Genomic DNA, 27354 nt, shown 5'->3' on the forward strand with positions numbered 1-27354 from the left:
CGTGCTAAATGTCATCATATATGTTTCTTTGAGCAAGTATTTTGTTACATTGTACCTCCTTTTTAAACAGGAAGTGACCTCTGACAGGCGGGTTGGAGGACAGCAGAGTTTGGATCTCACGTCCATCACAGGCTGTCGAAGCACGATTAGGTGGAGGAGGAACAGTGCTGCTAGTAGCATCAAATACTATTCTGGGATTATTCTGATTTTTTAATTGTTGAAATAAGATCTTGACTTTCATGCCTCATAAAAGTGGGAAAGTTCTCCATGGACGGCCAAACCTGAGTCTGCTACATCGATTATTTAACCAGGGGAGCCAGAAGCAGCAGATGATCTATAAAGGCACAGCTCACTGAAAGCATCAGCATCCTCATCAGGTAGATGACGGAGAAGAGAGTGTCCTGCAGTGAGTCGTGCCACATACGTGTTAAACAAACCTGTTAATGAATCATTGACATGAGTTAAAGTCTCTGACTGTGATGAAGTTTAGGAATGATCCTCTTCATCTTTTTATGCAGCCACGTGATGCACACACTGTTCTGAAAACTGGGAGATTTTGTCCTCACGCTGCCACGTTTCACTGATAAACAGAACAAGTCATTTCAAATAAACAAATTGTTCATTAGACACTGAAACGGACTCCGCGTGGGCACACCCACTCCGGCCTGAGTGGAAAGGGTAAGTGGACTGCACTGTTATCTCTGCTCAAGCAGCTTCCTTCACAACACAACACGCACTGTGACGGATACACTGGAGGCAGCTGTGGGTTCAGGAGCCTTTGGCAGACTGGAGGAGTCACAGACCACTGACCAACCCCACCACAGTGGGTGCCCATACGTACCCACTGTGGGCAAGCGTGGGCCAGGAAACGTGTGTGTGAAGAAAATGAAGCCACAGAACATGTTTTCATCACAGTGAACTCAACAACTGAATCAGACCATGTTTACTGACAGAGTCAAAGGTTTTAACAGGATCTGTTTGCGTGGCTGAACGACGTGATGATGTAATGATTTACACATTATTAACAAATTAAAGATCGCAGCTTACAGCTGAGAGGAAACACAGATCCCTTCAGCTTTGTCAGGACAGGCAAACCTGTGGCAACCCGATCTGAATAAGGGAGCAACCAAAATCCAAGCTGAACCCTGTAGAGAGTATTTACTGCGCTTAAAGCCACGTTTATACCGGAAACCAGCTGAAGTGAGCGACGCCAGTTCTGCCAAAGCCAAAATCGCACGTTTATTATGGCCCAGTGATCACAGGAAGTTTAACTGACAGTGACTAACGTCAGACGGACGAGGAGCACTTCCTCTCACAGATTCAGCGAATGAAAACACAGGAAGTGACCTGTGAGTCATATTCCGGACTGCGGTCACGCAGGAACTTCCCAGCTCCTGCGATAAAAAAGAGGAAGCCGGGATAACAGCTACGTAACGAGCGCAGCCAGCTACTACAGGAAGTGTTTACGTGCGGGTCAGCGACGTGATAACCATTAGCCAGCCGAGGCTCAGGTGCAGCAGGAATGAGCACACAGACACGGGCTGCTTCGTAACAGAGACCCACGGCGGCCAGGTACGTGCCGAGCCCGGTGCTGTCACGGGCAGGAGGGGAGACACGGGGCGGCTGTTTGTGTGCTCCGCTTATGTTATGTAGCATAGCACAGGCGTGTCGTCCACAGCTCCGAGTTTAAGGGTGGACGTTTTCACGGACGGTTAGAGACACGCGTGCAAACCTGTCACAGCAACGTTTTAATGAACGCATTTAAACACGTCTGTGTCAGCCTGAGGACACGGCGCTGCAATCCTTTATTCACGAGCGAAAAACTACTAATGACGCAGTCACACGTCCACGTGACCCACTCTGACTCACGTGACCCACTCTGACTCACGTGACCCACTCTGACTCACGTGACCCACTCTCACGTCTTTTTTCAGGCCTGAGCCTTCCGGGCTCATCCACATCACTGTCCATCTTCCACAACATGAATATTTTTTCCTTATAACTCAGAAAATGATTTGAAACTGTTGGATTGCAGCTGCTACAGGAGTGTCAGAGATGAGGACTGTTTTTCCCATCGCTCCTGATTTGTTCTGGAAAATCTGCCAGCTGTACCCAACGCACCCACAGGGGTGTCGAACTCCAGGCCTCGAGGGCCGGTGTCCTGCAGGTTTTAGATCTCACCCTGGGTCAACACGCCTGAATCACATGATGAGTTCATTACCAGGCCTCTGGAGAACTGCAGGACATGTTGAGGAGCTAATCTAGCCATTTAAATCAGCTGTGCTGGATCAAGGACACATCTAAAACCTGCAGGACAGCGGCCCTCGAGGCCTGGAGTTGGACACCTGTGCACTACATGAACAAAAGAGAAATTAAATCACATCAGTGCACAGATCTCCTGTGGATGTAGGCGTCCTCCGTCTGTCTCTGCATGTAATCGCAGACACACTCGATGATGTTGAGGTCAGGGCTCTGTGGGGCCACACCATCACTTCAGTACTCGTTCTTCTTGACTCTCGCTGTGTTTGGCCTCGTCGTCCTGCTGTAGGGCACAGTTCGGGCGACCGTGGCTTGGGGGGTTGGGAAGCGCATCTGTAACTGGAAGGTTGCCGGTTCGATCCCCGGGCTCTCTGTCCTGGTCGTTGTGTCCTTGGGCAAGACACTTCACCTACCGCCTGCTGGTGTTGGTCAGAGGGGCCGATGGCGCGATATGGCAGCCTCGCCTCTATCAGTCTGCCCCAGGGCAGCTGTGGCTACAACTGTAGCTGCCTCCACCAGTGTGTGAATGTGAGAGTGAATGAATAGTGGCATTGTAAAGTGCTTTGGGTGCCTTGAAAAGCGCTATATAAATCCAATCCATTATTATTATCATTTGGGGCCAATAAACAGTCATTTATGTTTCTGAAGCATTCTTTGTTTACAGCATGTTCTCACACCTGCCTAAAACTTTTGCACAGTACTGTGTGTGTGTGTGTGTGTGTGTGTGTGTGTGTGTGTGTGTGTGTGTGTGTGTGTTTTGTAATCTGTTGTTTCTTCAGGTATGGGAGCTGCTCCAAGCCAGTGTGAGGATGTCTCCAAGGACTGTCTCCAGCCCAGCGGGGCGGGACAGGAAGATGACAACCAGCCTATCAGTGAGAAGGACAGCATCAAGAGGACCAGCTGGAGCAGGAGATGCAGCTCAGCAGACACCGTCCACTGTCCCACCTGTCAGGGCACCGGGCGCATACCCAGAGGTAGTGGACCAACACACACGCATGTGTGGTTTGATATCCTCGTGGGGACCTCCCATCGACACAGCCGCCTTTATTTTCGAGCTGGGTGATGAATCTGATGTTAACTTCACTTGTGAAGCTGACAGTTGGGCTGCAGCCTTCCCCACTGTCACAGGGTGGAAGCACCCAGTGGGGTCAGCGGTGTGCCGCAGGGCTGACCAGTCACGGTTTGCTTTGATGACCCAACGACGTCACATCTGCCCCACTTTCTTCTCTGATCTCAGAACCTGGTTCTGTGTTGCAGGTCAGGAGAGCAAGCTGGTTGCTGTCATCCCCTGCACTGACCAGAGGCTGAGGCCCAGACACACGTAAGAGTGCTGCTGATGCTGGTTGTGTTGTGCATTTCTGTTTCTCATGTTTCGTCCTCCCTCAGGAAGCTGTATGTTGCCTTGTCTGTCGGGCTGTGCCTCCTGGTCAGCGTCCTGGTGTTGTTCTTCCTGTTTCCACGCTCCGTGATTCTGTCTCCAGTAGCCGTCAGTTCCTCCTCTGTTTACTTCACTCACGACGGCGTGCAGATTAACATCACGGTGAGGAGAGGGACGGGCTGTGATGATGGAGCAGTCGGGCTGTGGAGGGAAGGACGCGATGATTTCTCTGCTTTCTTTTGTAGAACGTGCTGAACATCACTAATAACAACTTTGCAGCGGTGCAGGCCTACAACCTGACGGTGCAGGCGCTCAACTTTGGCACGGTGCTGGGAACGGTGACCATTAAGAACGTCGCGTCTGTCAAACCTCTGTCCGTGAAGACGGTGAGATGTGATGCGGTCACCACAGCTGTGAGAGAAAGGAGCACACACCTGTAGCAGATAAATACGAGCGTGTTTGTGTCCTGCTGTGGCTCAGCAGCTTTTATATTTGAAATGTTCAAATAGGGCTGCTCAATTAATCTAATTTTAACCTCGATTACGATCTGGGCTTTCAACGATCATTAAAAATGACTGAGCCGATTATTAGCCCCTCCCTCGTGCTTTACTCTCGCGCTGCTCCGTGTGGCAAATCGAGCGCACCTCTCTGCATTTCGAACACGTGTCACAACAATTAAGAGCAGCGGTCTCCAACCTTTTTTGCGCCACGGACCGGTTTATGCCCGACAATATTTTCACGGACCGGCCTTTAAGGTGTCGCGGATAAATACAACAAAATAAAACTAGTACTGGTACCGAAAAAAAGAAGATTTATTCATAACACACGTGAAAAGACCCAGGAAAACCGAGTTAACGATAAAAACGATAACAAAATAACGCTGAAAACCGATAAAAACCCTGAAAACTATACATTTCACACCTGAGCCTCAACTCTCGCGGCCCGGTACCAAACGACTCACGGACCGGTACCGGTCCGAGGCCCGGGGGTTGGGGACCGCTGATTAAGAGGACCCGAGGGAAGCTCGGAAAGCTGAGCAGAAGTTATTTGGAGAGGAGAGTGACTGCTGTTGGTTGAAAAGAGGTAGAAAACTTCAGTGGTGTGGAAACATTATGGGTTCATGAGTCAGACGTGGATCAAGTAGACACAGTGTGTAAACTTTGCAGTGTTGCCCTGTGGTGCAGCTACGACACTGTAGCAAAGTTCACTAAACATAGATGTTTACATTTTTTCATTTATTTTTATATTGCAAACATTTGCACTGTTATCAGTATTTGCACTATTTTATATTATTTTATGACAATCTTTAAAGTCATTATTCAACATTGTTAATGTTAAATAAATATCGTCAAATAATCGAGATCTCAGTGAAAATAATCGTGATTATCATTTTTGCCATAATCGAGCAGCCCTATGTTCAAATTGGTTTTTATGTGTTGCTGATTGTTGTTCCATTGATACCTGCTGTGTGAGGAGGTCTAAGCTTTGGGATGTGTGAGTCTTTTTCCTGTTGAGCAGGACTGTTTTCATCTGTTTGGAGTTCATGTTTAGTTCTTCCAGATCACCATGTAAACAGACGGAGGGGCACAGCGGGATGTTGTGGTCGAGGGTTTGGGATGTTTTGGTAGTTTTTTTTCTTTCCAGAAGTTGTGTGTTGGTGGGAGACCAGGATGTGTTAACGTGCTCATCAGTGATGTGTGCAGAGTCAGTCAGTCCTGTGGTGTGTGAGGACTGTAGTATTTTAAGTTGTTGGTGTTGTTAGTGCAGACTCTATTCTTGGACTGTCTGTGTGCATGTTGAAGTCTTTTTGCTGTTTGTTGATTGGAGTGTGCGGTTCGTTGTCATCAGAGGGTATTCAGAGTGTTTTTGGTGTTTTTGCAGTTTTATTGATGCTGTGATGCAGTGATGTTGTGCCAGCTGAGTGTTGTTGATACTTTGCTTTGGTGGAGTGTTTGAGTTGGTTATACTGGAGAAACTGTTTCCTGTCAATGAGTTGTTGAAATGATTGTGATCAGGCGTGCGACAGAGGCGTGCGACACAGGCGTGCGACACAGGCGTGCGACACAGGCGTGCGACGTGTTTTCTATTTGCAGTGAAGTCGGGGTAAGTCCATATGGGTGTTTGAGTTTTAGTGTTTTTTTCTTGTGTAGCAGCTCTGTGAGTTTGTTAGATTAACGTGTTTGTTACAACTGCTGCTTTTGGTTTATCGTAGTGTTTCGATCCGTCGGATAAACGACGGCCCACAGCCGTGTTTTTCCAGTGTTTTCAGGACAAATGTCCAGTTTAGATGGTCAGAGGCTTTTTCTGCATCCAGTGAGAGGTTGGTTGTTATGGTTACTGTGGTAAGACAGATGTATGAGGCTGGAAAGTCTACTATTTGAAGGATGTTTGCCTTTAATGAATCCTGCTGAGTGAGAGATAACGATTGAACAGGCTGTCAGAGCACTGCTGATGTTTGGGTGTCTGTGACTGCAGCAGTGAACTTTGTTTGTTTTCAGCTGAACAGATTTTCACATGTCCCAGTCACCGGCTTTATTTGGTTTGTTCATGAAACAAAAACGAACATGTAAATATTTCACTTGTCCAGAGCGCCGTTTCCTCACTGATGGATCTGATTTCTGTTATTTTTGTGCTTTTTAAAGGAAGATTACTGTTGTTGAGACTTTGTTCAACGAGTATCACAGTAAGTGAGGATGACTCCGCATCTCTCTTTCTTCGCAGTACTCCTTCATGATACCCATCCAGCTGACTGACCCTGGTTTGAGGTGAGTGGGACGAATTTATGGTCAGAGCGGTTACTGCGGGGTCAGAGGTCACTGAATCTGTTCTAATGCATTTGCTGTCTAACAGCAGATGTGACACAAAGTATCCAAGTCTGAGTCTTTCTCTGTAGACTTAAGTCTGATGTGTATTCGTTACATTTTCCACAGCTAATGTAGAAAGCTGGTGAACATTGTTCAAAGTATTGTTTGCATCCAGCTCTGCTGTGTTACGCTCTCATTCAGCAGCTGCTGCACAGTTTGTCCCGCTGGTTTCTGTTTGTGAATCTTCTCCTGTTTCTGCTGTCCTCCCTCTGCAGTAACTACTGTAAGAAAGAGTCGCTGCCTGTCCATATTCTATATGTGAACCTACAGTAAGTATGACATCATCCTGTTTTTGTTTCAGCTCGTATCTTCTTCAGTTTGTGCAGAAAATACAAGAAAGAAGTTTTAAAGTTAGATGTTAACAAGCTTTTATTAACAGTGTGGTTTAGTCGGTCTTTGCTGTTTTAATTGGTTTTCACATTATTTGAAATCTGAACATTTGAAGCATGAACAGATTCACAGCTGAGGTATGAACATGACTGTAGCCAGCAGTGATTACCTGAATGTACAACAGCAGCCAGATCAGATGGTCCTGACGGAGCAGTGAGTCTGCTTCGGTCTTCATGAGTGTTTGCTGGTACTTGTGTGTAGGCCATCCTTCTTCTCCGCTCCCAGCAGGGAGTCGGTGAGGGAGAAGTGTGTTCAAACTCTGTGGAGGTCTGCAGTTTCCAGCTTGTTGATTTTCGTGGTGATCTCTCTGCAGGATATCGCTGACGGTCTTCTGCCTGGCCCGCTATGAGCAGCTGTCCCTGGAGACGTACGAGTACATCGACTGTGGAGCAAACAACACCGTACCACACAGCATGCAAGCCGCATCGCCCTGATGGAGGCACAGATAACAAAGGCTGTGCACGTGTCTGTGAACTAGAGGAATGTGCTTTGTGATATTTAGAGCAGGACGCCGTCTCGGCTGGATGGTGAATGACTGCAAAATCAGTGTGAAGGTTAACAGCTGCTTTGGTTTTGGATTAAACTGTCTGGGCTGGAGAGGAAGGTGAAGCGGTGCTGTGGGCCAAACCACTGAACTAAGGTTCACATGGTCTCACTGTGACGAGCTGCAAGTCACGTGGTAACCATGTGACCCTGATCACTGTGGGCAGTCCATTAAAATGACCTACAGGGTGGCACCCAGTGTGGTCCAGCATGTGCTGCCCCCTCTGTGAGCTGCAGTCCTATCAATCATTAGATGATCTTCATCATGCTCAGTATTTGTCTTTTTGAGCTTATTCACCAAACTGCAAAAGAAGTGAGCAAGTATTCTCCACTTGATCGTCTCTGAAAGTCACTGTTCAGTAATTGTACCTTCATCACTTTGGTCTTCCTCTCCTTAGCCAAGTTCTCTTTACACACAAACACATCTGCTCTTCAGGGTTTTTGGGTTTTTCTGTATATTTTCTGCCTGCTCTTTATTTCTTGTCCACTTCAGTTTAATAAACACGTGTGAGGCTTTGGAGCTATTTTTAAAGAGATCTTTAAGAAACTTTATGCAGCAAAATACCTTTGCAGGTCTCACAGTGTTAGAATGAATTGACATGTAAGTAAATGGGATCTTTAACACATGTAAGTGCAGCTCTACAGTAACACCATGTTCTGGTTTTTGGTGCATTGATGAAATGACGCGGTTTCCTGTAAAGCTTCCTGACAGACATTTCCTCTCCACAAGTCCAATAAAGCTTTGAGCCTGTTTGAGTCCTGTGTTTGGTGAATGAATGCAGGGGGGGAACACCGCAGCATCGTGGCTTTGAAACCGTCAAATCAGCTCCTGCTAGTTGAAGTTTGTTAGTCAGCCCAGTGTTTCCAGCCCAGTGTTTCCAGTCCTGTGTTAAACACAGACAGCTCCACTGCTGTGAGATGGTGAGAGGCTGCAGACGTACAGACAATCTGGACTAAAGTGTCCGTACAGATACTCGTGTTAACCAAAGTGAGAAAGTACAGGCTCTGAAAAGTAGGGATGGGTATGGTTTAGGTTTTATCTGATACCGGTGCTCAAACCGGTGCTTAAAGAATGGAGAACACAAAACTGGCCCAAAAACCTCTCATGTTCAGCTGTTTTTTTGTAAAAAGATAACAATGTTAGCCTTTTCTGCAGCTATGGGGCATATATGGTATCACTCTTGGCTGGAAGCAGCTTAAACAATGGAAAAAAACACAAACTTTGTCCAAAAACCTCTCATGTTTAAGTGTTTTCCACTTTTTCTTTGGTCATTTTAGCCTTTTTGGCCAGGGTGAAGGGAGTATCTGCCATCAAACAAGAAGACAGCTGCATGTAGCTATGATGATGTTTGCTAGTTCACCTTACATGCATTAATGTAATAACGTGGTTAGCCTACTCAACGTAAATTACACACGAACAACATTAAGCTACTCACGCAGAGAAGAACGGCTGCTGCTGCATCATCATCCTCATCATTTCTGCTACACTGGCAGGGCTAGGGGCCAGGACTCTCCTCTTTGGGTTTTTGGGGGATGTTGCTAACTCCGGGTCGATAACAGGCACCACACCCGCAGTAGATGTGCTCGGTGTGAGGTCTCGCAGCAAGCTATCAAATACGGCGCATTTCTCGGCTTTTAAAAAAAACGCTATGCGTCGCCAGGTGTTTCATCAGATTTGAGGTGTTACCTCCTTTGACAGCATCACAGTATCAGCTTAAAGCACTTGTTGCAGCTGCTGAGTTTGCATCTTTTGCTGTGAAGTACAGCCAGACTTTGACCGCTTCGCCTTGAGCGTTTTTAATCTGTAGCTCTGCTCTAAAAGAACGTACGTACCTGGACCCGCCTACTACGCTCGAAACGTAAAATGATTGGCTAGAATCTAAAGTGTATCAAATGGACTGATTCTTATATAGCGCTTTTCTACTCTCTCAGAGTACTCAAAGCGCTCTATACAACACGCCACATTCACCCAATCACACCCATTCTCACAAGCACTTTATCTATACTTAGTGCTATCTAACTACATTCACACACATTCATGCTCCGATGGAGCAACTTGGGGTTAGTATCTTGCCCAAGGATACTTGACATGCAGACTGGAGGAGCCAAGGATCGAACCACCAACCTTCCGATTAGTAGGTGACCTGCTCTACCTCCTGAGCTACAGCCACCCCTCCTATCACAGCTCAGGGAAATAAAGCACCGAAATGTGCGCTGCTTTTCGGTCTGGTTACTACCGTTTATGTCAGAACCAGTGCCATCATGGCACCGGATACCGGTACCCATCCCTAGTGAAAAGTACTCAAAGTAACTCCTTGAATGTTTAATGAACCTTGTGCTATATTAATGTAATATTAAAATAATATTAGTAGATGGGAATAAAAACTTTATTTCAGTCTAAGTGTTAATTCTACTTGTGCTCAGCTTGAATCAGTCAAATGGAGTGTGAGCAGAAAGGAATCAATCAGATCAGTTTTCTACTGCGTGCACTGTAGAGGTGACTTTAAACAGGGAGATGAGCACAGTCAGGGTTCAGCAAGTGGGGAACATTAAAGTCAGATGTTGTGACTGATTGTGAATCACGACTCAGTCGTCTCTATCGAGAGCTTCAGTGATCAGCTGATCGAGGGTACTGCTGCTCACGGCTCTGTGGATGTAAAGAATTGAATTCAACAAGTCAGCTGATGTTTTATGAATTGTCTGGGCTGATTTCTGTCCTCTACACTGACAGTTTACTATTAAACTGTCTTATATTAGACACTATACAGCTGGTATAAAGGTGAATGAATCTCAGCATCATCAGCTAAAAATCCAGAGCATTCCCAACATGTAACATACTGACGATTTGTCACATAGTGTCGGTTTGTTACGTGTTGTAATAATCATATTAATCTCTGCTACACTCGATGTAACGTAACTCTGACCATGAGCACAGCCGCTGCTGAGCAGCAGTCCAGCACACTGTTGTTTACTTTAACCTAACCTGTTTATCATGCAGCCTCTAAACAACACTGAGACAAACTGCAAACAAACAGTTGTTGTGTTTGCTGATGGTTGTTGAACTGATAGAAGTCACTTAAAAAATACTGATCCATTCATGTTCACTCCTGGCAGAGGCTGAAGTACTGCAGCTGCAGTTTACGACCTGCAGTCATGCTGTGCAGAAAAATAAAAACAGTGGCCCACTTTAATTGCAGACTGTTTCACACGGTTTTGCCTTTTCATCTCATTTTGTGACATCCTCTGGTGATTAATGCATGAACAGCACGGCCTTCCACGTGCTGCTGTTGACGTTTGAAGGTGTGATGAAATAACTCCCCTTAAAATCAAAAGTATATCTGCTCTGTAAATGTAAGGAGTGGAAAGTACAGATATTTCTTTGATAACGTAGGCAGTAAAAGTAAAACTTTGTCAGGAAAAAAATACTCGAGTAAAGTACAGATACCTGAAATTTCTACTTAAGCACAGTAACAAAGTATTTGTTACGCCCCCTGCTGGATAGAAGGCGGAACTGAAAAATCTGGGAAGGACTGGAGACACTAGAGAGAGTCAGCACAGAAAAGGCTAAAGAACAAAGTTAAGGTGGGAGGAGCAATTTACACAGGAAGGCAGCTTCTTAATAATAATATAACTTAATAATAATATGGCTATACGTGCATCTGTGTTTCATGCCTTACATTTCTCTCTCCTCCCTTTGCAAAGCACACAGTTGCCCTGTGCCAGTGCTGTTGATGATAGCAACAATGACCCTGATCTCTCCTTTTTGTGTTCGGTGTGTTACACATGCATTGTCAGACACCTGTTTGTGTGTTTGAGCATGTGTATGTGACCGAGCACTGAAGCTTCATAAGAGTTTTGCTGCCTTCGCTGTTCAGTGTGAATATGTGTCACACTGTCTGAGGGTCCTTCTGTAACTCCAGTAACAGACACATGGATGGAGTCATGTTCATTTATTATCTGATAGATGCAGAAACAGCTGCTTCCACACATGCTGTCATGAGAGAGCTGAGGCTGTCCTCACCACTGCTGGGTGTACTGCAGAGACTGGAAGAGAAATGGATAATAGATCAATGTTTGTAATAGATGGGCCGTTACTAAGACGACTGATCCTGATAAACGTAATGAAAATGAGTCATTGCCAGTCTACAATCACAGGCCGAGCCTCATCACAGGAAGTCAATGATACCTACTGAGAACCTGTTGGGAATCTTGGGGTTGTGATGGTCATCCATCTTCAGGTCACCTTCACAGTGATGCGGACTCCCGGCTACAAACAGCACATGGAAATGTTACCTCTCTTGTTTACCTCTCATCCCATTAGGCTGCCCCTCCCTAAGCCTTTGAAGAAAAGGCTTATTTGAAGAAACTCTTCAAATAAACCATTCCTCTGCAGATGATCTGTTAGCTGTTTGACAACTACTCTTTCAAGGATTTTTGATATGAAAGGAAGGTTGGAGATTGGCCTATAATTAGCTAAGACTGCTGGGTCTAGAGATGGCTTTTTGAGTAAAGGTTTAACTGCAGCCACCTTGAAGGCCTGTGGTACATAGCTGATTATTAGAGATAGGTTGATCATATTTAAGATCGAAGAATTAATCAATGGCAGGACTTCTTTGAGCAGTTTTGTAGGAATGGGGTCTAAAAGACACGTTGATGGTTTGGAGGAAGTAATTATTGAAGTTAACTCAGAAAGATCGATTGGAGAAAAAGAGTCTAACTTAACATCAATGGTACTAAGAGTAGCTGTAGATAATATTACATCTGTGGGATGATTATTGGTAATTTTTTCTCTAATGATAAAAATTTTATTTGTGAAGAAGTTCATGAAGTCATCACTAGTTAACGTTAAAGGGATGGTTGGCTCAAAAGAGCTCTGACTTTTTGTCAGCCTGGCTACAGTGCTGAAGAGAAACCTGGGGTTGTTCTTATTTTCTTCAATCAGTGACGAATAGTAAGCTGTTCTGGCTTTGCGGAGGGCTTTCTTATAAAGCAACAAACTATTTCTCCAGGCTAAATGATGATCCTCTAAATTTGTGACACGCCATTTCCTCTCCAGATTACGAGTCATCTGCTTTAGGGTACGTGTTTGAGAATTATACCACGGGGTCAGGTACTTCTGATTAGAGACCTTAGTTTTCACTGGAGCTACAGTATCCAGAGTCGTACGTAGTGAGGAGGTGAAATTATTAACAAGATAATCGACCTCTGTTGGAGCAGCGTTCAGATAGCTGCTCTGCTCTGTGTTGGTACAGGGCATTGACGATGATAACAGTGGCTGGATTATATTCTTAAACTTAGTTACAGCGCTTTCAGAAAGACATCTACTTTGATAAAGTCCACTCTCCACTGCTGCGTAATCAATTATTGTAAATGTAAATGTTATCAAGAAATGATCAGACAGGAGAGGGTTTTCAGGAAACACTGTTAAATGTTCAGTTTCTATGCCATATGTTAAAACAAGATCTAGAGTGTGATTAAAGTGGTGGGTGGGTTCTTTTACAGTTTGAGAGAAGCCAATTGAGTCGAATAACTGTCGTGGTTCTGGGTCATGTGACCCAGCTTTTGAGTTTGTGGTGTTTTTTTCTGTGTTATGTTTTAGTTTTCTAGTAGTTAGTATTGAGTTAAACTTGGTTATGGCTGCTATGTTTAGTTATATTTCTGTCTCCATGTTGTCTCGTTTAACCTTCCTGTTTACATGTTTTTCTCCCTGTGTTTTGTTCCATGAACGAGAAATCAGAGAAGAAGTCAGAGTAAGGATTCGGCTTAGAGATGATAACAAATAAAACTGTTTTTTCAGTTTTCCAGCTTGGCTGGACAAGACTAAGCATCAGGCTTTCAAATGAACTTAAACTCAATCTGGGTGTTTGGGTGATCAATAAGTGGAAGTAGATAATCTAGAGGATCGCTGCCCCACCCCACCAACCCCCCCAGCTGTACTTCGAGGATCGTGATAGTTAAAAGCCTGCTCCTACCTCGTTGTTCTTGTGTTGCATTTGATTTGGTTGGATTGGTGTCAGAAGAGCTTCTCATGTGCACCAACTGTAAAGAGAAAGATGGACACAACAGTCAACGCTGAACTCATCTGCAGTTTAAAGAACCTTCAGTGCTCAGATCATCAGAACAATGTGTTACAGGGAGGATGAGCCAGAGAGTTGAAGTTCTTTAACTTCCAACTAAGAGTGATAGCTCCTGACTTGAAGCCTCGACACACTTGGATTGGCATGGATCAGTCAGCAGGACAAAGTATTACAAGCACTGAAACTTAATGAAAGACCTGTTATGGTGAAAGACATGCAGTTAGTGGGTTTAGGTCCACTGGTGATTGTAAATTGTGGGTGTGAATGGTCGTCTGTGCCTCTCGCTCTGTGCTGGGAAAGGCTGCAGCCCTCCTGTGACCTGATATAAGTGGATGAGGATGGATGGTTTGTGACAGGATCTAATTACAGTTTCCCGAGTATATACAATCTGGAGATGTTGCCAATGTAATAAAAATGTTCAGATTCTGGTTACACTTGATGTCATTTCATATTTAAAAACACGGAAAGTTTCATAAGTGAACATTTATGTATGTTAGCTGCTTGCTCACCGGCTGCTTGTCTCGGGCCATCCTGCGGTCCAGAGCAGCCTGCCGTCGCCTGGCCTCCCAGTGCATTGCTGACATCTCGAGTGGGTCTGGGCTACGGAGACGTGGACACTGTAAACCTTTGTGGTGTGCCTGCACTGAAGGTCACCTCTGGAAGTACATAAAAAGAGAACTGGGGTAAATGTAGAGATGAAGGTGTGAAGTTTGGAGGACATGGGAAGTTCAGTTGCCATGGAAACCCGTTCCCTTATCATCTTCATTTATGCATGATGTTACATGACATCAAAGCCAGGATGCAGATTGGAAATAGAGAGACGGTCAGTGTCAGGAGCAAACACCTGAAGCCTCTACACCTCATGGATGGAGAGAGGAAGAAGACCTGACCAGTGTATGCTGAGTCTGCTGCTCATCTGAACCCATCTGTGCACTCACACCTCACCACCCTCTCATGACTTCCTCATGCAGCACCACATCTCATCTGCTTCCTCTGATCCACAAAGACACAGTGAAGCTCCATCGGTCCTCCTCCATCAGCACAATCAAGCACCGTCACGTCTGCAGTGCTTTTCTTCAACGACTCTCTCTGGTACTTTCACGGTTTCTCTTCAGCTTTAGCCCTTAGTTACTACAGCTCTCACCTTTGTAACGGATAACGAGCATCAGTACTTTTCCATTCCTCAGACATCCTTTCACACACCAAGATTAGAGCTGGGCGATATGGCCTAAAATTCATTCAGGTCCCAAAGTCAAACGAACACTAAGAGTTAAAAACGGTCTAAATTCTTTCATCTTTAATAAAATGATCAGCGTTGCTGCTTTACCAGGTGTAACAATTAAGTTTAACATCCATGAAAACAGAATTTATTAAATTTAACGGAGTTAGAAGTTAACAGGAAGTTAGCTTGCTAGCTTCCACCTAAACATGTTGTGCTACGTGATTGCTAGCGACACAGCTATGTTAGCATAGCATTAGCACAGTGAAGCTGGAGGATGAACGCCAACTTTTTTCCACTCGATAAAAGTTAACGTGAGGGATTCTGGTGGTCAGGAACAAATGCAATCATAGCAGGATGCTATACACGGGCCAAACTTCAGTCAGGAGAACAACTGAGATCATTCATCCACAATACGAGGTTAGTTATTAATATACTGCAACAACATGGGAACAGCTGCAGAGAATTCAGCATTAATGAATCAATGTTACGGAAGTGGAGGAAGCGCAGTTTTTGGCTTTCCCATATTTCAAAAGTGCTTCATCTCTTTGCTGTGACTGTCGACCGCCATAATTTTCAGATGATAATGGTTTTAGCCGCTACGATGCTTTCGACCAAAACAGGCGCAGCTTGATGACATGATCAACATGCGCCATCGCGATAGAGCGGTATAGTCAAAATCTCTATCGTTGGCCAAATTTATATCGTTTCTATCGTATATCGTTTATATCGCCCACCCCTAACCAAGATTGTGTCAACCACACGGAGGTCCACTTCTGACACCTGCACAGGTATGTCTCTGCTCTTTATCCTCACACTCTCTCATTTTCACGATTCAAAGTGACTCGAGCAGCATGTGCTGCTGCTGGGGAGGATTGGATTACAAACACTGTGCTTTATCTCACAGCAGCTACATGATACAGCACCCAACCACTGCCACCAGCTACTCTGATTACTGTGCTGGGTCCCGTCTCACCTGCTCTGTGTGAGCCCTGCACGCTTCAAACGAACACAACATTTAAATGATGCCACACATCTCGAACATTGATTCACACTGTCAGAGTTTGAAGCTATGGAAAACATCATGTTACACACATATGATACAGAGATTCAGACTTTGTGTAATGACAAAGGCACACCCAGATTTTGCATCATGTTTCCACACTCAATGAATGAAGACATGATTAATTTGAACTATTTTCTTCTGGATTCCTGGACTTTCAGCTGTTAAAGATTACGTGTGAATAAATATCAGCACAGACAGTCGCTGTGGTCTTAATGAGCAAATGAGAGTTTTACTCACCTGACTTGTCCTCAGGAGACAAAGAAGCTGTCCAGGCTGAGCACTGCTGAGTGTCAGTGTCACTCTGACCTCGATAAGGAGAGCCTCCTGGCAACACAACGCTGGGCTGCTTTGTTACAGAGGAACAGATTGGCAGGGGAGTGTGGGTAAATCTGCTGCCTCCACCCTCCATGGTTCACTAACCATGGTCCCACCCTGACATGGCTGTGTGCTGTTGAGCTTCTGTGTTCATTTTAAATTCACCAACTTTCACTGAAGGTCTTAAAAGATGCAAGTTTAGACCTGGAGAAGAAGAAGTCCTTGTTAGGTGAGGCTGGGGGTCACAGACCTTTGAACTCTGCTGCATATGTCACAAAACATTAAATGTAGCAGACAGGAAGTGAAGAAAGTCAGTCAGGAGGTTTGTTACAGAAGAGTTAAAGGTAAATGTGGACGGGCTCAGGTGTTGTTTAATCATTGAGAAAACATTTCATTCTCTCAATCGAAGACCGAGTGCTTGTAGAGATCTCACCGTTTGAAATACAGACTTTACAACATGTAAGAACTAAACTGCAAGCTGAAGTTCTGCAGTGACCATGGGTGTGAGCCACACGAAGTGATTTGAATGCATCGAAAAGTGCTGATGATTAAAATGTGGCATTAAAAGAAAAGAGAAGTGAGTGCTTAAACTAACAAGCACTGGCAGGAAACACCGAAGCACAGAAAGGACCGGTCTGAGGGAAGCACATCGCCACCACGCTTGTGTGGGAACACTGAATGTGTGATTGGAAACAAACTTTGGACAAACATTTCCAATCAGAGAGCGTGCCAGTGGACAGCGTGGTGGCATGGATCCAGAATGAACTCTGGAAGGTTTCTGCACCAATTCTTCATATTTTTACTTTCTCGTGTTAATCCAGCCGTCACACCATAGAAAGCTTTCTTTTCCAGTTCTTTCTATACAAGTTGGATGTTTTATATTAAACGGTTAGCTAAAAAAAAAAAAAAAAGTAACATCTGGTGATGCTGAACGGGCCACAGAGACCATCTGTGCAGTGCTAAGATGTTGTTGTGGGCCCCATGGTGGAAATACCATAATAAGTAAATAAAAATGAAAGTGGAACTTGGCAACCAACAGAACCCTGACCCTGGTTATTTTATACCCTGAAAACAAGTGAATTTTCTATTGTTAGAGGACCAGCTGAGGCATGTGGTTGGCAGGACGCTCTGGAGAGGAGGGAGTCTGAGATCCTGCAGCGACCTGAGCCCGACCCTGAGATAAACATTTTTTTATTGTTGTTTTTAAAGTTTTATCTGTTCATTAAAGTCTATAAAAGCTTTCAGAGCAGTTTGAGTTTGCTGTTGTTGGCTCTTGGTTGATGCAAAGAGACCAAACACGGGTCCACTCCTCCACCTTAATTTAAACAGAGGCTGTTAAGGAATAAACACATTCTTATTGCTTATTTTCTGATTATATTGTTTTATGTATTTTAGTAATAAAGGCTTGTAAAGCAAGGCCACTTTTGACTCATAAACAAACTTATGCCACAATAATAAGGGAACATTGAAAACATACAACCTGTTGAGGGGACGGATGATCTAAATGGTTGGGCAAGTGAAATGTTTCGTGTTGTTTAGCATAATCACTGATGTTATACCCTGGGCTTTTAACATGCAAGTAAACTTAATGGGATAAATCAGGAATTATGTCGTGTTTCTCAGGAAACACGAAAAGGGGGAAACTTAAGGAATAAACATATTCTTAGTGCTCATTTGCTGATTCTCCAAAAGTTGATTCTGTTCATCTGGACGTAGCGTTTTCTGGGAGAAACGTTTCGTCATCATCAGGTGACGTCTTCAGTCTCAGCTGACTGCAGGTTTCAATCTTATAAACAGTACATTTGCATAATGACTGAAACCAGCCCACTGAAGGAACAATGGGCTGGGAGGTCAGTCCTTAATCATAATTATGCAAATTCTCATGACCATTGATCAACAACCACTGATCAATAACCATGAGTACCACTCACAGAGAGTTGGGGAATGGCTGCAATCACAGCATTGTAAGATGGTAACAGATGTACCCTTAGGCCCCTCCTCCATTCAGAGATGGTCTTTCCCCTTTCACGTAAATGGCCTCCTTGACTCCGCCCTCAAACCAGCGTTCTTCAAACCAGATTATACTGTACGCTGTTAAGTGCCGGAGGATTGTCAGGATTTATACATCGGGGAAACAAACAACCTTTGGTGAAGCGGATGGGACAACACAGAAGAGCGACCTCGTCAGGCCAGGACTCTGCAGTCTATTTACATCTACAGGCCAGTGGACACTCTTTCAATGATGAGGATGTAACATCCTGGACAGGGAGGAACGCTGGAAGTAATAAATGCATGAACTAGTTTTTCAGAGTCACTCTGAGACAGGATATTTCTCAGCAGCATCAGGTAATGTTCATGTGTTGATTAAGGGTTTTCTTTCGTTTTTGATCTACTGCAGAATATTTTTATAAAATCCCAGAACAGGAAAATCTCCTTCTGTGTTTTATCCTCAGCTACTTTGACACAAAGGCCTCTGCTGTGATGCTCACACCTCTGATAAAGTCTCACAAGTGTCAGCTTCTTTTTATAGATCTAAAAATATGTAAATGTACTGATGCATGATCTGATTATAATATTTCTGCCTGTCTGAGGCAAAATTTCCCCGAATTGAATCGATTCTAGAAATCAGTGACGACACAGTTACACAATCACACCAAAACTCTGTCCTGAAAGTTTCCACTTTCTCTTTTGTATCAGACACACTGAGACAATATTCGGGATAAATAACCATGAAAACTATTTATTTATTCAGTTTAGAGCAGGGGTCGGCAACCTGCGGCTCCAGAGCCGCATGTGGCTCTTTAGTCCTTATACTGCGGCTCCGCGTGGTTTGGGAAAATAAATTAGTATTTAGCTGAAGTGTATTTTATTTGTGTTTAGTTCTTTTTTTTAACTTGTAGTTCTAAATTGGAAGGTTATTGTGATATTGAAATATAAAAATAAAATTATATTCTATTATTTTTTCATCGCTCAAAATAAGCGTCACACTCCGGTGTACCCGCCGAAACGCCGTGCATTTATCGAGACTTTCAACCCCAGGTAGGCCAGTTATGGATCTTCGGATCCACATTATGTCAGCAGCTCCACCATGAACTATGTTAAAGACAAACACCGCTCACGCCTCACAGATGACAGCTTACAGTCCTGCGTAAACTGACTTCGTACAGCCCCGATTTGCAGACGCTGTGCGCAGAGGTTCGGGACCATAAGTCTTATTGTAAACATATCACGGCAGACCGACGATGTTTGCATGAACACGCTTTTCAGCATCTCTTTATTGACCACTTTTCACACACGTTTGCTGTACGCATACAGCCGGCTGTAGCTTTTCACTTCACAGCCCGACATACACCACCAACAACACAACAGCACAGATAGCGCAGACGTAAAGGCAGCGAGGCGTGATTGCGGGTGTGGCTCAGGTGCGTCCGCCTCCCCTGCAGCAGCGCTGCAGACCACGCCCCACCGCACGCATTAACCTGGTAAAATACATATTTAGGCAGAATTTTGCAAATATCTATTTTTAATTTTTCATCAGCATAGTGCTTTTTTACCAATTATTTTTTAAAAGTCAGGTCAAGGCTCCAACAGCCCAAAGGCGATATAAGGGTGGTGGCTGAGAACAGTTTTGTTTGCTGGATCATTTTAGTTCAGGTTGGTGTCTTTCCTTTGGTTATATTTCTTTAAGAGTTCAAAATGTGTTGATTACATGAATAAAATGTAATTTTTTCTGTAGCACTTCATGGATTTCATAAGCAACACACCTTAGTTGTTCACACAAAGCATGAAGGTAAAAAACAATACATACAGTGTTATCTTCATTTTAGATGTCAAAAAGTATTTGCGGCTCCCAGTGTTTTCTTTTGCGTGGAAACCGGGTCCAAATGGCTCTTTGGGTGTAAAAGGTTGCAGACCCCTGGTTTAGAGGTTTACAGATCATTATAATCACAGAGCCTGTTTCACTTAAATCGTCCACTTGATGGCGCAGTAGAGCAAACGAATCATCACAATGCTTCGGACCATGAGTCGACCAGTTGGATGGAAGCTTCAGTTCATCACGAGGCTTCATCTCACCATCACTAATAATAACCTCAGCGTCCTGTGATTGTGACTGCTTACCCAGGACCGGAGGCGGCATCCTGCACCAGCTCTCTCCGCAACGCCGGAGTGAAACAGAAACAGCAGGACCGCAAAACTAGATCATTACAAACTCGGAGGGAACATCCGGTACAGGAGGTTACCTGTAGCTGTCGTGCGATCTGCTCACTTGCTGATCGATGCGTGTGTGCCAGCATTTACTGCGGCTTTTCGCCAAAATCACGGGAGGAATGACCCAAGAGAAAACTCTTTTTGCACGGACCGACGCCTGCAATCAACATGCAGGTGGACGCACAATTAACCTCGTTACGTAGCCGAGAGCGAGCGAGGGAGAGAGAGAGGAAGAGGAAGGCGAGTCGCCCATCCGGCTTTGATCAGCTGTAAAACAGCCGGTTTCAGTTTAATAATAAATTTAAGTAATAAATTTCTCAAAATATGTTTCATCTCACTCCCATTTCTTCTTCTTCTGCTCTACTTGGAACCTCGTTAAGATCCAACATGATTTATTTATTTATTTTTTTTACATTTTTCAAGTGGTCAAGTGGCCTGTAGCGTAAAAAACACTCCAGTAACAGTTGAAGCAGCGGTTCAACTTATTTACTCAAGTAAAAGTGAAAAAGCACAGGCTCTGAAACGTGCTCAGAGTAAGAAAGTCAAACCGAGTCAGCTGTTTGTGTTCAAAGCTGAACTTTGTGCTGTTTAATGTAATAATAAAATATTAGAAAATGGGAATACAAACTTTGGTCTAATGGATTTTCTTATGCATAGTTGGTATGAAGGTGGATCAGTCGATGAATCTCAGCATCATCAGGTAACATTGATATGAATTTCTGCTTCACTTGATATAATCGATCCAGATCTGATCGCACCTGCAGTCATTCTGGTGCTGACTGTGGCACATGGTGTCTCTCTTCTTCTCCTGGTGATTATTACACAGACACGCGCACTGCTTCGGCTCAAATCACTGTTTTTGTTGCACTTGTACATGAATTGGCTTGTTTTGCACTTTGCTGCTTCTCAGGACATCCGTGTAAAAGACATTTTCTAACCTCAATGGTTAAATAAAGATCAATGAAAGAATGTTTGAAGGCTTGTAGTGACGTCAGATAATCAACCCCGACAAAGTGGTTAAAGCAAAAGTAACAAGCCCGTTTATTATTGTCAGGAGTGGAAAGTACAGACACGTGTTTATAAATGTAGGGAGTAAAAAACTACTTAAAGTACAGATGCCTGAAAATTCTACTTAAGCACAGTAACAAAGTATCGAAGTACAAATACTTCGTTACTTCATATTCACACCTCTGCTTGAGACCCGTTTGTCTGTGATATTTCATAGTCTGTGATAAATGGTGCCGACTCACTCAGCTAAAGCCCGCAACGGGCAGAAGAAGCATCTTAGTTATATGTGACAGAGGAAGAGAGGAAGACCCACACAGGACTCGTGGGTGCAGCGCGGGGGCTGGTGTGACAAAGGAGGATGCTGTGGGCGGATGAGCCGCTGTAGCGACTCCTAAAGGAGCAGTAGCAACAGCCGAAGAAGGAGGGGGGGAGGAGGGGGGGAGGAGGAGGAGGCTCCTCCTCCCTCCGTTGATACGTCAGCAGCGGGACTGCGGCTGTTTCCGGAGCTCCTCTCTCCTGTTCAGTCTTCGCCGGTTCAGGATCGAACCGGTCACGTCTTCACGGAGCTTGAAACGAAGCTACGAGGATTCCTGGTGTGGTTGTCCCAGGATGACGGCGGGAACAGGCGTGGAAAGACTGGCAGGTGAGACACGTTCATCATTGTCCACCAACAGAAGCGCGCTGACCCGAGAGCTGCGCCGACAGCAGCCGTGTGTGCCGGGAGCGCACACGGCGGCTGTCGGCTTAGTCCTCCTCTGGGGTTCCCGGCTCCTCCTCGTTTTCTAGAAACAAAGGCTTGTGTGTGTGAGTGACCTATTTGTGTGGGATGTGCGAGTCTTCAAAGCAAATAAGAGGTTTTATTGGGGAGTCATAGTTGACACTAGTTTGTCTTTGATATAAATACAGTTTGTTTGATTCTGTTGTCGTTACTTTGTCTGTAGTTGCTTCACAGGGCGACTGTGAGACATGATAAAGTGGCAGAAACCAGAACAGGTAGTGCAGGATTCCTCCACTCTGGTTTCCCTTCCCGAGGAGGAAACAGCTGGAACAGACTGGAAATAGAAACTCTGGTGTTGCCTCACGGAGGCAGGGCCGTTTGTTAAAACGCTGACTCGAGGTTTCATCTGTCTGTTCTTTTGTCCTCAGGTCCTCAGTGACTGCAGACGGCCTGCCCTCCGTAACCTTTGAAGTGAGGCCAGGGTGTGAAGTATTCTCCAACCAAGCAAACTCTTCAAACACCTTCAGAGCCCCTGACACACACTCGTGTTCTCGCTGCCAAGGATGCAGAAAGCAAGCTGACCCTGGACACAAGTAACAAGCCAGGAGAGATAACCAGATCTGCTTTGTTCATTAAGAGCTGCCACCCCATCACAGGGCACAAACATGGGGAACCAGCTGACAGGCACAGCTAACAGCCCGTTCCCCAACTTTCAGTCGCTGCATGTGGTGGTGATTGGTTTGGACTCTGCAGGGAAGACCTCCCTGCTCTACAGACTCAAGCTGAGGGAGTTTGTTGAGACCGGCCCCACCAAGGGATTCAACATGGAAAGGATTAAATTGCCAATCGGACACTCCAAAGCCAACACCACGACTTTCCAAGTGTGGGACGTTGGTGGCCAGGAGAAGCTGAGGCCCCTCTGGAAGTCGTACACTCGGAGGATGGACGGGCTGGTGTTCGTGGTGGACGCGGCGGAGGTGGAGCGCATGGAGGAGGCCAAGGTGGAGCTCCACCGGATCACCCGGTCAGCTGAAAACCAGGGCGTTCCTGTGCTGGTTCTGGCAAACAAACAAGACCTGGATGGAGCGCTGTCATCTACAGAGGTAATTATCAAATATGAACGGCCGGCATCATTGCTCTGGGCACAGCATCCACTTCTTATTGTTCTGTTTTAGCTTTGTGGTTGGAGGTATAGTTACTCTACAGGCTGGAGCAGCAGCTGATTATTTATTTGCACTGTTACGGCCTCGGGGAAACCAGAGCGCAACACAAGAAAGATAGGAACGTCCAACGCTGCCAACAACTGAATATTATATTTATCGTTAGAGAGGAAATGTCGGGGTGGGAGTGATGAAGCCTGCGACCTGTCTCTAACCTGAACACTCCAACAGCTACCAGGTCATCAACAAAGGTCTATGAAGTATATACAACAACAACAACGAGTCAAACTAGCCACAGAAACCTCACACAGTACACAACTTAATACAAAGTACAGGGTTAAACGTATTTGGAAGCAGGAAGTAGGCAGGGCCGTGCCAGTCTGACGTGTCCCAGTTTATAGCCAGCCCCATTCAGTCTTCCAGCCGTCAGCCTCCACCTGGAACTTGCATTAGCAAAACCAGGAGAGAAAGAACAACATCACTGTCAGGCTGGAGGAGCAAAAACTGCAGCCTCACTGAGCCCTCAGAGGACAGACGCACACACATCGTGATGTTTGTTGTTAGAAGAATACATTAAAAATGTGCACGTTTGAGGCTGCCAGCACACACACAGTGTAACTGTGGGAGGCAGTGAGTGGGCTGGAGCAACAGGTTTGCATGTAACAGGAGTTCAGGATGATGTGGGTGCATCGTGTGCATGAAGTCACAAAGAAAGAGGCTGCGTTAGTTCTGTGGATCAACACATTATTTCACAGAGCCGTTTGATCGTGTCAAACATGAAGCGACAGTCCCAGATGTGCCGTCGCTGCAGGGTGACCTCCGTAAACTGCAGCACAACTTTAAAGTGTTAACATGTTGTTTTTGTTGGTCTGTGCTTTTGTTTAGAGGACAGTGCAGTTAGTGCTGTGTGCTTTGAGCCTCATCACTCTTGCAGAAACATGCATACGTTGTCCTTTAGGACCTGCTTCTGAAAGCGACTTTCACACTCAGAGTTTGTAGCTTATTCAAATTCAAATTTTATTTCTCACACACACACAACCATACACAGTATGACATGAGGTGAAATGCTTGTAGCTGTACAATGCCCGACCATTAAATGACAGAAAAAAGTTTTACAGTATTTACAATTTACTACAAAATTTACAAATTAACTTTAAATTTACAGTAAAAAAAAAAAAAAAAAAAAAGTGCAAATAGCAGAAAGAGATTATCAAGATTATAAATTATAGGATTATAGGAAATGAGTGGTGGTGCGTGTGGTGATGTGATGTGTGGGAGAGTCCAGTCCTACACCTGGTTCAGGGCTGAATAGCCTGGGGGAAGAAGCTCCTCCTCATTCTCTCTGTTTTGGCCTTAAGGGAGCGGAAGCGCTTCCCAGACCTCAACAGTGAGAAGAGTCCATTGTTGGGATGGGAGAGGTCCATAATCTTCCTAGCTTTGGACTTGCACCGCTTGGTGTAGATGGACAGCAGGTCAGGGAGCTCTGATTGAATGATGCGTTCGGCTGAGCGCACCACTCTTTGCAGATCTCGTCTGTCCTGCTTGGTGCTGTTCCCAAATCAGGTGCAGATGTTTCCATCAGGACGCTCTCCATGGTGCAGCAGTAGAAGTTCTTGAGCACCTTCAGTGGCAGATGGAAGTCTCTAAGTCTTCTGAGGAAGAAGAGACGCTGACGGGCTTTCTTAACCTGGGTGTTGATGTGGCAGGACCATGACAGGTCCTGAGTGATGTGGACACCCAGGTATCGGAAACTGTCCACTCTCTCCACTGGCGTGCCACTGATGAAAAAACTGCAGAAAGTGGAGAAGTTGGGGCAGAGCATTCAGCACGGCAGCCGACCTCACCGGCGCCATTTTATTCCTTCATATTCATTTTATTGCTTCATATGAAGCAATAAGCTACAATATTTGGGGCTCAGGGGTTTGGGAAGCGCATCTGTAACTGGAAGGTCGCCGGTTCGATCCCCGGGCTCTCTGTCCTGGTCGTTGTGTTCTTGGGCAAGACACTTCACCTGCCGCCTACTGGTGTTGGCCAGAGGGGCCGATGGCGTGATATGGCAGCCTCGCTTCTGTCAGTCTGCCCCAGGGCAGCTGTAGCTACACCTGTAGCTGCCTCCACCAGTGTGTGAATGTGAGAGTGAATGAATAGTGGCATTGTAAAGCGCTTTGGGTGCCTTGAAAAGCGCTTTATAAATGCAATCCATTATTATTATTATTATTATTATTATGAGCTGAGCTGTGTGACGCGGTTGGGACTAACCTCACTTTGTCTCGTTTCAGGTGGAGAAGCTGCTGGGCCTCCACGAGCTGAGCTCCTCCACCCTGCACCACACGGAGGGCTGCTCAGCACTGAACGGTCAGGGTCTGCAGCCCAGCCTGGAGAAACTCTACGAGATGATCGTGACGAGGAAGAGGATGCTCCGACAAAGCAAGAAGAAAAGATGATGGAAATAAAGGGGTGCAGGTCGATTTGTGAGCACTTGTGTCTGTGGAAAACCAGGAAGAAGCTGGTCAGTCCTGTAGATCAGGTGGAGTGTTTCCAAGTGTAGACTCTGTCCCTGGAGACATATGACCTTTGAAACTGCTTCTTTAACTCTCAGAGGAGCACAGAGCTCTGCAGAGGGAGTGACCGCGTTGCTGCACTGCAACGTTGAAGGATGCTCGGTTACTGGTGCAGACAGCCTGTGTTACACCCCATCACCTAAATCTTCACCCTGCCTCAGACTGAGCAGCACTTCTGTTTGAATCTGCCCATCTTTGCTCCTCACAGTCGGATGTTTCAGGATTGTTAAGTTCAGACGAGTTGTTTTTTACAGTGGCTTCATACTGTTTTGTAAAATATGAATAAATTGAGCAACGTTAGCATCGTTTCCCTGAGAACGTTGTTTTATTCATCGTGCCCTGGGAGCCTGTCCCGGCTGCCACAGAAGCGGGTACACCTGGACGGGTCACCAGGTCACCCAACCCCACTGACCTCAGTCTCAGAGGAAGCTCCAGTATCCATGCAGACGCGGGAGTCTGCTGATGTTGTTAGCCTAACCCGAACACACGTCTGCACCTCCTCAGTGAATATTAAGATATTTATTTAATGCCATATTAATTTAATTTTGTCTTGTAATTATTTAAATCAGGCTCGTGGTTTGCTGAAGTCTTTCTCGGCTGTCACACTCTGCACACGTCCATATAAACTTAATTCTCCTAAAGTTGTGTAAAATGAGTTACATGAAAAACGCGATGTGCGCACAGCGGAGGTGTGGCGCCATTTTTGAGCTTTACAACACTACAGATTAAACACACACGTGTGATTTGGTCTATAAATAAAGCTGAGTTGAGCTGAATCCTAATAAAACTTGATGGATGGACTCAGTGTTTCACGATTCTTCTGAAAGTCACACAGCGAAGCTTCATCACACAGGAACGTGAAACACACCCACATAGCTGTCTACATACCAAACACTCGTTCCTGTTTAACACCATTATCCTGGCTCTGATTTCAACCCCATACTATATATATACACATATAATAGAATACACATGAGCACGTCTGAGTGGAAGCCGGGGACTCGCCATACACACTGTGAGGGGCTGGTTAGCAGCAGATCCTCTGGGTGTGAATGACCGTGAGTTCTTATCAGTACTGATGAATTACTAAAAATAGTCCATACAGATATTCCAAAGTGGAACGAGGAGTTCAGACAAAGCTGAACCCCCCCCCCTGGTATTAAAGCCTGCTGAGCCCACTCAATCAGCTCAGTCAATGCAGTATCCTGATTGGAGGCCCCCCCGCTGCATGTCAGTTGTCGGAGCAAAAAGTAAATAGCATGATTCCCTGCACACACATACATGAAGTGTGCGTGTGTGCAGGGCGTGTATGACTTTGTTAATCCACAGGTTGAAAAAGGAAATGCTATTCAAAGACATCAGCTCAGTGTTACGAGCTCTTGTTGAATGTGAAGCATGAGGATGTGCATACTTCAGGCTGCTAATCGAACTGCATGGTGAGTCAGCTTATCTTACAAGGCTGCTCTTTGGCATCTTTATTGAACAAATAAAGCTGCTGCTTGGGGATCAAACAATGGATTTGGTTTGTAGCTGGCACAGGGAGCCGGTCGTTTCCTGGTTCAAACCTTGTTATCTGCTGTGTGCAGT

At 45.2% G+C, this 27354-nt stretch overlaps 2 protein-coding genes and 1 long non-coding RNA gene across 3 annotated transcripts; 2 read left to right on the forward strand and 1 right to left on the reverse strand.

Moving 5' to 3' along the window:
• Positions 1-1317: 1317 nt before the first annotated feature.
• LOC102795049 (transmembrane protein 106B-like) lies at positions 1318-7912 on the forward strand. Its single transcript, XM_087837318.1, has 8 exons — positions 1318-1572; positions 3039-3233; positions 3517-3580; positions 3646-3799; positions 3883-4023; positions 6359-6402; positions 6717-6770; positions 7205-7912. Exons 2-8 carry the CDS (start codon positions 3041-3043, stop codon positions 7323-7325), a joined length of 771 nt encoding a protein of 256 aa, XP_087693444.1. The 5' UTR covers positions 1318-1572; positions 3039-3040; the 3' UTR covers positions 7326-7912.
• A 5487-nt stretch (positions 7913-13399) lies between these two features.
• Positions 13400-16116, reverse strand: LOC118455641 (uncharacterized). The gene is made up of 3 exons (XR_004844218.2): positions 16034-16116; positions 14021-14167; positions 13400-13473 (listed from the first exon to the last, which is right to left on the reverse strand). It is a non-coding gene; the product is annotated as an uncharacterized LOC118455641 (long non-coding RNA).
• A 5723-nt stretch (positions 16117-21839) lies between these two features.
• LOC148094727 (ADP-ribosylation factor-like protein 4D) lies at positions 21840-26537 on the forward strand. Its single transcript, XM_087837292.1, has 3 exons — positions 21840-21971; positions 22475-23149; positions 25486-26537. The coding sequence occupies exons 2-3, from the start codon at positions 22712-22714 to the stop codon at positions 25648-25650; spliced, it is 603 nt and encodes a 200-aa protein (XP_087693418.1). The 5' UTR covers positions 21840-21971; positions 22475-22711; the 3' UTR covers positions 25651-26537.
• Positions 26538-27354: the final 817 nt, after the last annotated feature.

This window comes from Neolamprologus brichardi, unplaced genomic scaffold (assembly GCF_056152115.1).
Source record: "Neolamprologus brichardi isolate AB-2024 unplaced genomic scaffold, ASM5615211v1 NODE_ptg000031l+_length_7269946_cov_1, whole genome shotgun sequence".
NCBI lineage: Eukaryota > Metazoa > Chordata > Actinopteri > Cichliformes > Cichlidae > Neolamprologus > Neolamprologus brichardi.

Bases quoted from the DNA above. Each gene is read 5' to 3' on its own strand.
- LOC102795049 (XM_087837318.1), top strand. From the start codon at position 3,041: ATGGGAGCTGCTCCAAGCCAGTGTGAGGATGTCTCCAAGGACTGTCTC. The intron at 3,800-3,882 runs GTGAGGAGAGGG...TTTCTTTTGTAG, and splicing joins GCGTGCAGATTAACATCACG to AACGTGCTGAACATCACTAA. The intron at 6,403-6,716 runs GTGAGTGGGACG...CTCCCTCTGCAG, and splicing joins CTGACTGACCCTGGTTTGAG to TAACTACTGTAAGAAAGAGT.
- LOC148094727 (XM_087837292.1), top strand. From the start codon at position 22,712: ATGGGGAACCAGCTGACAGGCACAGCTAACAGCCCGTTCCCCAACTTT. The intron at 23,150-25,485 runs GTAATTATCAAA...GTCTCGTTTCAG, and splicing joins GAGCGCTGTCATCTACAGAG to GTGGAGAAGCTGCTGGGCCT.